General features: G+C 55.3%; 2 protein-coding genes across 4 annotated transcripts in view; one reads left to right on the forward strand and one right to left on the reverse strand.

The window, feature by feature from the left end:
- TECR (trans-2,3-enoyl-CoA reductase) overlaps positions 1-2057 on the forward strand; it is a 36079-nt gene extending 34022 nt beyond the window's left edge. For all 3 annotated transcript variants that reach the window (XM_016935319.3, XM_016935318.1, XM_063801288.1), the window contains exons 6-13: positions 60-175; positions 260-365; positions 864-936; positions 1027-1070; positions 1144-1201; positions 1280-1368; positions 1695-1740; positions 1821-2057. In XM_016935319.3, the coding sequence (XP_016790808.1) occupies positions 60-175; positions 260-365; positions 864-936; positions 1027-1070; positions 1144-1201; positions 1280-1368; positions 1695-1740; positions 1821-1948 (660 nt within the window). In that variant the 3' untranslated portion in view covers positions 1949-2057. The remainder of the gene's footprint in view (positions 1-59; positions 176-259; positions 366-863; positions 937-1026; positions 1071-1143; positions 1202-1279; positions 1369-1694; positions 1741-1820) is intronic.
- Positions 2058-2209: 152 nt separating this feature from the next.
- NDUFB7 (NADH:ubiquinone oxidoreductase subunit B7) lies at positions 2210-8078 on the reverse strand. Its single transcript, NM_001071802.1, is given in 3 exon segments — positions 2210-2342; positions 2842-3010; positions 7967-8078. Coding segments are annotated over 3 exon segments (414 nt in total).
- Positions 8079-12358: the final 4280 nt, after the last annotated feature.

Below are 12358 nucleotides of genomic sequence, written 5' to 3' on the forward strand. Positions count from 1 at the left end.
ACAGCCTCTTTTCCCGTCAGCCACATTGGGTGACTCATCTTGCCCCCCTCTACTTTCAGGTCTTCCTAACAGAGTACGCGGGGCCCCTTTTCATCTACCTGCTCTTCTACTTCCGAGTGCCCTTCATCTATGGCCACAAATATGACTTTACGTCCAGTCGGCATACAGTGGTGCAGTAAGTGGGGCAGGTGGGAGGAGGGTAGGGGAAGGCAGAAGACCTGCCGGACCAGCCCCAGCTGAGCCTGCTCCCCCCGACCAGCCTCGCCTGCATCTGTCACTCATTCCACTACATCAAGCGCCTGCTGGAGACGCTCTTCGTGCACCGCTTCTCCCATGGCACTATGCCTTTGCGCAACATCTTCAAGGTGAGAGCCCGTCCCCGCCTCACCCCTAAGCCCCGCCTTTCTGCCTCACCCCGCCCCGCCCCCACCGAGCCCCACCCCAAGGCCCTTCCTGTCTGCCACTACACCCCAGCAGAGCCCTACCCCTAGGCCCCGCCTAACCTCCCCAGCCCCGCCCTCACAGAGCCTGTAGACCCCGCCCGTCCTCCCCAGCCCCGCCCCTGTCGGGCCCCTAGGCCTGCCTATCCACCCCAGTCTCACCCCTAGGCACCGCCTATCCCCCCAGCCCCGCCCCTGCAGAGCCCCGCCCCAGTTTCACCCCTAGGCCCCTCCTGTCCACCACGCCCTCACAGAACCCTGCCCTAGCCTCACCCCTTGGCCCCGCCTATCCTCCCCAGCCCCGCCCCAAGGCCCCTCCTGTCCTTTCCCACCATGCTCCCAGGCCCCTCGGGATGAGACTTGGGCAGAATCTGCCTTGTCCGGTGCTGGCCCAAGTCCCATCCCTGCCCTGCTCCCTTTCAGAACTGCACCTACTACTGGGGCTTCGCCGCGTGGATGGCCTATTACATCAATCACCCTCTCTACACTCCCCCTAGTAAGTGGCCTCAGACCATCCTTCCCTCCTCCACGGTCCCCACCCAGCGGGTCCTCCTCTCATGGGCTCCCCTCCCTGCTTTCTCTTCAGCCTACGGAGCTCAGCAGGTGAAACTGGCGCTCGCCATCTTTGTGGTAAGGAGGCTGGGTGTGGGGACGGGGTCAGGGGAGTCTGGGCGGCCCTAGGCTGATCCTGCTTCTCTGACAGATCTGTCAGCTCGGCAACTTCTCCATCCACATGGCCCTGCGGGACCTGCGGCCCGCTGGTGAGTGCCTGCTGGGGGCAAGGGGACAGCTGGGCTGGGTGAGGGGGTCTGACTTCCTCCTTCTGTCCTGCCTGCCAGGGTCCAAGACGCGGAAGATCCCATACCCCACCAAGAACCCCTTCACGTGGCTCTTCCTGCTGGTGTCCTGCCCCAACTACACCTACGAGGTGAGGGGCTGCCTTACCCCTCTCTGCCCTGGGACTTGGGGTCCCATGTGGAGGGACCAGCCCCTAGGAGGGGGCGCCTGGCTGGGCAGCTGCTTTTGCCGCCTGCACCGGAGCATTGGGAGGTGGAGACCGCGGCCTCTCTGCTGTGGTGGCCGGGAGGCGTGTGCCGCTGGGCTTCCGCCGTATACAGCCCCGCCTCTGCTGGAATTGGGTTCCCATCCCTGACTCAGAAAGCAGGGGCGGCGGGAGGTGGCTGGCTGAGTCCAGGACAGCCACATACACGGGTTGCGAGGCTGCCCACGCTCACTCTTCGCCCCTGCCCACAGGTGGGGTCCTGGATCGGTTTCGCCATCATGACGCAGTGTCTCCCAGGTGAGCCTGCCGCCCTCCCTCGGCGGGGCCCTACCCCTCCGGGCCGGCAGCCCCTCCCTGACGCCCGTTCTTTCCTGCAGTGGCCCTGTTCTCCCTGGTGGGCTTCACCCAGATGACTATCTGGGCCAAGGGCAAGCACCGCAGCTACCTGAAGGAGTTCCGGGACTACCCGCCCCTGCGCATGCCCATCATCCCCTTCCTGCTCTGAGCGCTCACCCCTGCTGAGGCTCAGCCCCTCACCCCGGTGGCATTCTGGGGGAGGAGTGGGGCCCACAGCTCTCCAGCACCCGGAATAAAGCCCGCCTGCCCCAGTCGGACTCGGGCTCTGTGTGTTTCTTTCCGGGGTTGGGGACCACCACACTGCCCTTCACTCTCTCCCCACTCTCGCGTCGGAGCAGTAAGAGGGGACTCTGGTTGAGGGTCATGAAGGCTTTTATTTGACTGGTCCATAGGGTGGGGGGTGTACCCCCTACAGGGCCACCTTGGGGTCCACTTCCCCGGGTCCCTGGCCTTTGGCCAACTCTGCCGCCTTCTTCTCCCGCCGCTTCTTCCGCTGGAGCAGCCTCCGCTCCCGCTCAAACTCCTTCATGCGCATCACATAGCTGGGGGAAAAGCACGAGAGGGGCTGTCAGGGTCCCCGGTCAGGACACGCCCCCCAAGCCCTGGGAAGCGGAGGGGCCGTCCCAGAGCACTGTGGGGGAGGCCTCTGAAGAAGACATGTCCGAGTGCCTGTGGCTTGGGTCTGGGGTCTGCCCACGCAGGTGGCAGGGCTTCCCACTGGAACCTGGGCTTGGCCACTCCCCTAGGTGGTTTCAGCCACCTGCCCTGTCCCCATCCAACAGGTCCCTAGAGAGCCCTCTCTGGGACTAAGGTGGGGCCCGGCTAGAAACCTCAGTGGCAGTTCAGGTCCCTGGCCTCTGGAGCCACATCCTGCCAGGGGCCAGGGCCTGGGTGGGGTGCAGGCTGTGGGTGTTGGCGGAGGGGAAGGGGGGCTCGGGCGGGCTGGGCATGTTGGGGGCTTGGGTGGGCCAGGGGTGTGGAAGGCTGGGGGTATGGGGTGTTGCGGGCCGGGGTGTGGGGGGCCGGTGTGGGGGTGCTCACTCGCGGTGCTCGCAGTAGTCCCAGTCGTGCCGCTCCTGCTTGCAGGCCAGGAAGTTGGGGAAGCTGTCACGCTTGCACTTGAGCAGCCGGATGAGGTAGTGGGCGCAGTAGTCCCGCAGCTGGAGCCTCAGCTGTGCGTCCATCATCTCCTGCTGTGTGGCCACCATCTCTGCAGGGAGTGGGCGGGGCTCAACCAGGCTGGAGGCTCCCCACCCCAATTCCGGGGATCCCCAGGGGACCGAGGCACACGGCTTCAGGAAGGCACGGCTTGGGGTGTCCCCCATTCACATCCAGGTGGCAGATGGCAGTGGATGGCAGATGCCTTTGACAGATGCACTGTCCTGAAGGGGCCTCCTTTTCTAATTTGCACAAAGGCAACTCCAGACACCAAGGGCCAGACAGGAGAAGGTGGCTCCCCATCACCCTGAGGCACCTCAACATCCCGTGCCGGATCCTTGTCTCCCCTCCCACAGGGATGCCCGTCCCCAACTCTCTACAGCCCCGCTTTCCAGAGTCCGAGTTCAGAATCCACCTTCTCCCAGAGTAACCCTCAGCCCCTCCACCTGCACCTGGGGCTCCAGGCAGCACTCCCAGCCTTTCTTGTCTGCAACCCACCCAAGTCCCAGCTCTGCACTGGCCGGCGGCGTGGCTTCTCTCTCAGCCTCAGAACTGACCATCCGGTCATGGAAGTTACCCGAGCATCCACTGAGCTAACAGTACCTGTAAGGTACTTAGGCGTGGGCTCAGAAGACAGCTGGACTAGTATCTGGGTCCCGGTGCCCCACTCACCTAGCAAACCCGACTCCGGACAAATCAACCTTCAGGAGGGGGCCGATGGGAGCATGAGGAATCCTGGACACTCACCCCGGAGCCTGTGCCTGGCGATCCTGCACTCGTTCCCCGCCTCCTCCCTCAGACCCAGCCTCCCTAGCCCTCCTGACGTCCACATCTTTCTCGGTCCCAGCTCCTTCCCATCTGCGCAAGTGAGACGAGATATATTCACATCTCAATGGCAGTCATCCCTGGCTGGCTTCTCTCCCCTTTGCTTCCCAGCTGCGATTCTCTCATCCCACTGAGGCCCAGGTCCTCCTCTCCTGCCCCTTGTCCCATTCCCTGGCTCCTGCCCCACCCCCTCACTGCCCAGACACGGGCTCTCACAGGGCCACCCAACAGCCCAGGACCCCAGCCTCCTGCTTCCTTCTTTCCTGTGGCTCCTCCCACATCCCTCCTCCCCAGGTTTCCTCCCATCTCTATGGCTGCCTTACCTTACGCTTTGTTCTGGGAGCCTTTTTCTTTTCTTTTGAGATGGAGTCTCACTCTGTCACCCAGGCTGGAGGGCAGTGGCAAGATCTCAGCTCACTGCAACCTCTGTCTCCCAGGTTCAAGCAATTCTCCTGCCTCAGCTTCCTGAGTAGCTGGAACTACAGGCGCCTGCCACCATGCCCGACTAATTTTTGTATTTTTAGTAGAGATGGGGTTTCGCCATGTTAGTCAGGCTGGTCTTGAACTCCTGACCTCAGGTGATCCCCACCACCTTGGCCTCCCAAAGTGCTGGGATTACAGGTGTGAGCCACTGCGCCCGGCCTGAGAGCCTTTTTCTCTGCTGCCGCCCCGTATGTAGATGAGCCCGATGTGGTCCCTCCACCCCACACCTCGCTTGAGCCCCAGGCCTGGGTATCACCTGCAGCCCCTGGCTGTTCCCTATCTGCACTTGGAGCTCCAGGTGGCAATCCTAGACTCCTCCCTCTTTTGTCTCGAACTTATAATCAGCTAGCAGCAAGGACTTTAGACTGCCTACTGTGTGCTTAGTGGTGGGGATACAGCAGGGAACACAACACACAAGTGTCCCTGCCCTCGGAGGGAGACACAGAACAGACAGAAGACAGAGCACCACAGCGTGTCTGGCAGTGCTTAAGTATTAGGGAGACCAGCCTGGGGAGCACAGAAAGATCCCATGTCCAGAAAAAAAATAATAAAATTATCTTTGCACGGTAGTGCACACGGAGTATCCAGAGCTACTCGGGAGGATCGCTTGAACCCAGGAGTTTGAGGCTGCAGTGGGTGATAACCACCCCACCGCACTCTGGCCTAAGCAAGAGAGCGAGAGCCCATCTCTATAAACAAATAAATAAATATGGGCCGGGCGCGGTGGCTCACGCCTGTAAACCCAGCACTTTGGGAGGCCGAGGCAGGTGGATCACTTGAGGTCAGGAGTTCGAGATCAGCCTGGCCAACATGGTAAAACCCTGTCTCTACTAAAAATACAAAAATGAGTCAGGTGTGGTGGCACGCACCTGTAATCCCAGCTACTCAGGAGGCTGAGGCGGGAGAATCGCTTGAACCGGGAAGGCAGATGTTGCAGTGAGCAAAGTGACTGGCTGAAAGGGGGTGGAAAGGAGGAAAGAGAGGGCAGGGGACAGTGATCTAGGAGGGAGGGAGAGAGTGAAGGATCCGGGAGGTAAGAGAAAGGCCAGGCACCATAAAGAGTCCACTGGAGTACCAATCGGGAGACCGGTCAGCAGGGACTGCAGGAATGCGCCACCACACCCAGCTAATTAAAAAATAAAAATAAAAAATTGCAGAGACAGGGCCTTGCTATGTTGCCCAGGCTGTTCTTGAACTTCTGGCCTTGAGCAATCCTCCTGCCTTTGCCTCCCAAACCGTTGGGATTACAGGCATGAGCCATTTTGCCTGGCTTAGAGCTGTTTTTTTCTTATCTCTCCGTCCCCCATTATGTTCAGTTGCACGGGGATAGGCACCAAGGAAGGGAAAGAGGTGAGTTTATCCAGAGTAAGCAAGAGAGAAGGGCAGCAGGTTGCTAGCGTTTGCAAAGCTGATCTTGGGGAAAGCAAGGTATGTGAGGCAGCGGGAGGAAGGTGGACGGACCAATGAACTGCAGGTTCAGCTGGGGCGGAAGGACTACCCGGAGTCTGGACACTGGAGTGATTATACCATCTCCCAACTTTCTCTCAAATCCAGGCTGCTTAGAGGTCTCTGTCTCAAGCTTGTCGCCCACTCAGTAGACAGTGTGACCTTTTGACCAACCAAAACTGATTGTGTCCCTCCTCTGCTTAGAAGCTTGGCTCTGCCACCCCTCTTTGGTCAACCCCTACTCATGCCCCTTCACATCTTTGTTTTTTTTTTTGTTTTTTTTTTTCAGACAGTCTCGCTCTGTCACCCAGGCTGGAGTGTGGTGGCCTGACCTTGGTTCACTGCAACCTCTGCCTCCTGGGTTCCAGCCAATTCTCCTGCCTCAGCCTCCCAGACAGCTGGGATTACAGGCATGCGCCACCACACCTGGCTAATTTTTGTATTTTTAGTAGAGTAGAGACGGGGTTTCACCATGTTGGCCAGGCTGGTCTCAAACTCCTGACCTCAGGTGATCCACCGGCCTTGGCCTCCCAAAGTGCTGGGATTACAGGCATAAGCCACCGTGCCCGGCTTAATTTTTGTATTTTGTTTTTGAGATGGAGTCTTGCTCTGTCACCCAGGCTGGAGTGCAGTGGTGTGATCTCGGCTCACTATAACCTCTGCCTCCTGGGTTCAAGCGATTCTCCTACCTCAGCCTCCTGAGTAGCTGGGACTACAGGTGTGCACCACCACGCCCCTGGCTAATTTTTGTATTTTTAGTAGAGACAGCGTTTCACCACATTGGCCAGGATGGTCTCAATCCCCTGACCTCGTGATCTGCCCGCCTCGGCCTCCCAAAGTGCTGGGATTATGGGCGTGAGACACCATGCCCGGCCTCAATTTTTGTATTTTTAGTAGAGATGGTGTTTCACCATGTTGGCCAGGCTGGTCTCAAACTCCTGACCTCAGGTGATCTGCCCGCCTTAGCCTCCCAAAGTGCTGGGATTACAGGCATGAGCCACCGCGCCCGGCCACCCTTCACGTCTTTGTTTCCAGCCACTGCCTCTTGGAAGCCTGCCTTGACACCCCCAGCTCTGATTCCACAATCTTTCCCACTGTGCTGAGTTCTCTGGAGACAGTGCCTGCATCCCTCCAGTTCCCTGCTGTATCTGCGGTGCCTAACGTGGGACGTGGCCCAGAGCTGGTGCTCGGTATGCCTGTGATATTACTACATTAAAAGCAAAAACAAACACACGAACCAAAAAACCATCCTGGGCGTAGTGGCTCACATCTTCAATCCCAGCACTTTGGGAGGCTGGGCAGAAGGATCGTTTGAGCCCAGGAGTTTGAGACCAGCCTGGGCAACATAGCAAGACCCCCAACTCTACAAAAAATAAAAAATCAGTCTGGCATCCTGGGGTGCTCCTGTAGTCCCAGCTACTCGGGAGGCTGAGGCGGGAGGATCATTTGAGCCCAGGAGGTCGAGGATGCAATGAGCTGTGATTGTGCCACTACACTCAGCCTGGGCAACAGAGCAAGATCCCGTCTCAAAGCAAAACAAAGCACTTTGCAGGACACTATTTGCAGCTCGAATCTTCCTTATTTCCTTGTGCATACCCCACAATTGCAGCGACATCAGGAAGGGGGTACAATGAACGTGTCCCTGCCCTCCCATGACTCCCCACGTCCCCCAAGACTTGGCCCGAGGCCGGGCGTGGTGACTGACTCCTGCGATCCCAGCACTTGGGGAGGCCGAGGCGGGCGGATCACTTGAGGTCAGGAGTTCAAGACCAGCCTGGCCAACAAGGAGAAACCCCGTCCCTACTAACAATACAAAAAAGTAGCTGGGCATGGTGGTACACATCTGTAATCACAGCTACTCGCGAGGCTGAGGCAAGAGAATCGCTTGAACCCGGGAGGTGGAGGCTGCCAGTGAATCGAGACCAAGCCACTGCACTCCAGCCTGAAAGAAAAAGCGAGACTCCGTCTCAAAAGAAAAAAAGAAAAGACTCGACCCAGCTCTGCGCGTCGCATTCCTGCCCGAACCCCCACTTGTCGCCTCACTTTTGCTCCCTGGCTTTTGCTCAAGCCGTGCCCTTGGGCTGGAACGCCTCCACACTGAGGTGGGGTCATGCACGTCCTGTGGACTCCTAGTCTAGACCCAAACCCAGATACAACACCTGAGGTTAGAGTCCAGCCCTGGGGTGCCAGGTGTTCAGGGGTTCAGGCACCCGCGCCCCACGCCCTCTGGCTGCGCCTGCGCACTGGGCCTCACCGCGCTCCTTGCGTTCGGGGAAGCCGTAGTCTGGCGGGAAGGTTGGCATCTGCAGGGGGTCGGGCTCCACCGAGGCATCGCCCAGGTAGCGCCGGACCAGGTGCGCCCCCATGGCTTCAGTCGCTGCAGATCCCTGCAGCAGCCGAGGGTCACCTAGCTCCTACCCGGAACCACTGACCCCTCAGTCAGACACAGCTTCCGGGTCACTTAGGCAGCTGCGGAGATCATAGAGATGAAGGACTCCAGAGGATCGCTCCGGTCTGCCTGGCGTCACCTCGCGGACAGGCGGAGGCGGGACAGGTGCTGTGTCCCTTCGCAGGATATGGTTGGACCCGAGAGGGGACTTCCCTGAGCCTGGAAATCCATCTGGGCGGGGCAGAAGGGGACGGTGTGGGACTGAGGCCTCCCTCGACCCTATCTGGGGCTCTTCTGGTAGCCCGAGGCTAAAGCACATATTAAAATTATTTTTCATATCATTTTCCAAAAAGTTTTTTCTTTGAAAACATTCAAATTTCTCTTTAAAAAGGCACGATATCTATTATATCGTTAATGTATGTAATTTTGCATAAAGTCACTTTAAGAATTTTTTTTTTTTTTTGGAGACACAGTACCTGTCGCCCAGACTGGAGTGTATTGGCGCGATCTCGGCTCACTGCAACCTCCACCTCCTGGGCTCAAATTCTCGTGCCTCAGCCTCCTGAGTAGCTGGGATTACAGGTGCCCGCCACCACGCCCAGCTAATTTTTGTATTTTTAGTAGAGACGGGGTTTCGCCATGTTGGCCAGGCTGGTCTCGAACCCCTGACCTCAAATGATTCCCCTGCCTCAGCCTCCCAAAATGCTGGGATTACGGGCATGAGCCACAGTGCCTGTCCAAGAAAGATTTTGATAAATTTAATTTAAATAAAAGTTATTCATAAATACAGTTATTATTATATTATTATTTTTTGAGATAGGGTCTCATTCTGTCGCCCAGGCTGGAGCACAGTGGCACAATCATAGCTCACTGCAACCTTGAACTCTTGGGCTCCAGGGATCCTCCTGCCTCAGCCTCTCAAAGTGTTGGGATTATGGGCGTAAACCACTGTGCCTGGTCAAAAACAATTATTTAAAGCTGAAATTTCAAATAAATTATATATATATATGCAATCTTTATACAATTTTAAAATATATTTATATATAATATTAATATCTAATATATATTTTCCCCCAGTCTGACAAAGCATGTATTAGGCATCTACTGTATGGTATGCTGGGTCCAGTGGTCAGAAAGAAAGGCAGACGTGGTTCCTGTCTTTCAAGCTTACAGTCTAATGGAACAGAAAAACAGTCTAATGGAAAAAAAATATGGGCCAGGGCAGTGGCTCACACCTGTAATCTCAGAGCTTTGGGAAGCTGAGATGGGAGGATCGCCTGAACTCAGGAGTTTGAGACCAGCCTGGGCAATATAGGGAGACTCTATCTCTACAAAAAAAAAAAAAAAAAAAAAGCCGGGTGTGGTGGTGCACGCTTGTAGTCCCAGCTACTTGGGAGGCTGAGGCAGGAGGATAACTTGAGCCCAGGAGTTCCAGGCTGCAGTGAGCCGTGATCCCATCACTGCACTCCAGCCTAGGCAACAGAGTGAGACCCTGTCTATAAAAATTCTCAGGTGATGTGAAGTTGCTGGTCTAGTGACCAGCTTTGGGAGAATTACTCAACTAGATCTTTATGTGTTGACATGGGGAAGTGGCTGCTGATATATTAAGTGAAAAAAGCAAGCTATTGAGAATAGACAACTGGCAATAGAGACTTTTCTTTTTCTTTCTTTTTTTTTTTTTTTTTTGAGACAGAGTTTCACTCTTGTTGCCCAGGCTGGAGTGCAGTGGTGTGATCTCGGCTCACCGCAACTTCCGCCTCCTGGTTTCAAGCGATTCTCCTGCCTTAGCCTCCTAAGTAGCTGGGATTACAGGTGGGTGCCATCACGGCCAGCTAATTTTTTTTTTTTTTTTTTTGAGACGGAGTCTTGCTCTGTCGCCCAGGCTGGAGTGCAGTGGCGCAATCTCGGCTCACTGCAAGCTCCGCCTCCCGGGTTCACGCCATTGTCCTGCCCCAGCCTGCCGAGTAGCTGGGACTACAAGCGCCCGCCACCACGCCCGGCTACTTTTTTTGTATTTTTAGTAGAGACGGGGTTTCACCGTGTTAGCCAGGATAGTCTTGATCTCCTGACCTTGTGATCCGCCCGCCTCGGCCTCCCAAATAATTTTTTTTGTATTTTTAGTAGAGACGGAGTTTCATCATGTTGGCTAGGCTGGTCTTGAACTCCTGACCTCAGGTGATCCACCCGCTTCGGCCTCCCAAAGTGCAGGGATTACAGGCTTGAACCACTGCATCCAGCTGAGACCTTCTTTCCAGGGCTACCTGTGTGACCTGTCCCTATCTCCAGGCCACCACATTAATCTGTGATTCTTGTGCCCTTCTAGACTCAAGGGGGCAGCATTCACATTGTGATCTCTATGAATGGTGCTTCTGGAGTTGTGCCGTGCACAGCCTGCACAGCTGCACCCAGTAACCCTGACGTGTTCTGGGCATGTCTCCTTAATCTTCCTTTCTCTGTGCTTCAGCTGCTCACCCAGAGGTCAGAGCTCAAAGGGAGTCCAGAGAGGCAAATTACAGTACTAGCTCACTTTCCCTGTGTGACCTCCAGAAGTGACTTCATTTCTCGCAGACTGAGTTTACTCATCTGTAAGATGAGGTTTGTAATACCTATCTCATAATGTTCCCAGCCAGCGAGGGCTCCCCTCCTCCTGATGGATTCCACCCCTTTCCTGGCTTTATTTTTTTATTTTTTCAAGACAGGGTCTTGCTCTATTACCCAGGCTGGAGTGCAGTGTCATGATCTCGGCTCACTGCAGCCTCTGCCTCCTGGGCTCAGGCGACCCTCCTGCCTCAGCCTCCCGAGTAGCTGGGATTCCACGTGCGTGCCACTATGCCCAGCTAATATTTGTATTTTTGTAGAGATGAGGTTTTGCCATGTTGCCCAGGCTGATCTCAACCTCTTGGGCTCAAGCAAACCACCTGCCTTGGCCTCCCAAAGTGCTGGGATTACAGGCGTGAGCCATCATGCTGGACCTTTATTTTCCTCCTTCGCACTTAGCACCATTTAAACTGCGATCCATTTGCCTTATTTATTTTGTTTATTATTGGTCTCTCCTCTGAACTCAGCTCTGTGAAGCAGGGAATTTTGTCTGTCTTGTTCACTGCCATATTACTGCACCTAGAACAGAACTGGCATGCAGTAGATGCTTAGAAAATATTTGTTGAATAGACTGGGTGCGGTGGCTAACGACTGTAATTACACGGCTTTAGGAGGCGGAGGCAGAAGGATCACTTGAGAACAGGACTTTGAGACCAGCCTGGGCAATATAGGGAGACCCCTGTCTCTACAAAAAAATAAAAAAATTAGCCGGGCTGGTGGCATGCACCTGTAGTCCCAGCTACTTGGGAGGCTGAAGTGGGAGGATCGCTTGAGCCCAGGAGGTTGAGGCTGCAGTGAGCAATGATCATGCCACTGCACTCCAGCCTGGTCAACAGAGCAAGACCCTGTCTCTGAAAATAAATACAGAACAATACAATAAAATAAATAATTTGTTGAATAAACACAGGAATAAATAAATAGAGAAGGTGGAAGAATCAGATGGTTGCATCAAAAGCGCTTAGTGCCTGGCATCCAGTAGGTGCTCAATACATGCTCACTATTGTTTCTTTCATCCAGGTCACAGTCTGGCGCTAGAAAGCCAAACAAAGGAGGCTACTGTGACCAGTCATTTCACCAGAGGCTGAAGGGATTCAAGCCAGGGATGACTGGGGTTGGGCGTGGAGGCATGTGGCCCATTCCATTCTAAGCTTCCAGGACTCAAATGGTTCAGCCTGGCCTAGCCTTACCGAGCACTGGGGACCTGGGGGAAATGATACTGAAAGGGCCATTGTCTGGGATGATAACTGAGATTCGTTGTCTTACAGCGGAGGAAATCAAGGACGTGGACACACAAGGAGTGAGGTTAAGAGAGGAAGTTTATATTTATTTATTAATTTTTTTGAGATGGAGTCTTGCTCTGTCACCCAGGCCGGAGTGCAGTGGCACAATCTCGGTTCACTGCAACCTTCACCTCCTGGGTTCAAGTAATTCCTGTCTCAGCCTCCCAGGTAGCTGGGATTACAGGTGTGAGTCACCCTCCTGGCCTATTTACTTATTTTTTGAGATGGAGTCTTGCACTGTTGCCCAGGCTGGAGTGTAATGGCAGGATCTCAGATCACTGCAACCTCTGCCTCCTGGGTTCAAGTGATTCTCGTGCCTCAGCCTCTGAGTAGCTGAGATTACAGGTGTGTGCCACCACACCCGGCTAATTTTTTGTAT

Source organism: Pan troglodytes, chromosome 20 (assembly GCF_028858775.2).
Source record: "Pan troglodytes isolate AG18354 chromosome 20, NHGRI_mPanTro3-v2.0_pri, whole genome shotgun sequence".
Taxonomy (NCBI): domain Eukaryota; kingdom Metazoa; phylum Chordata; class Mammalia; order Primates; family Hominidae; genus Pan; species Pan troglodytes.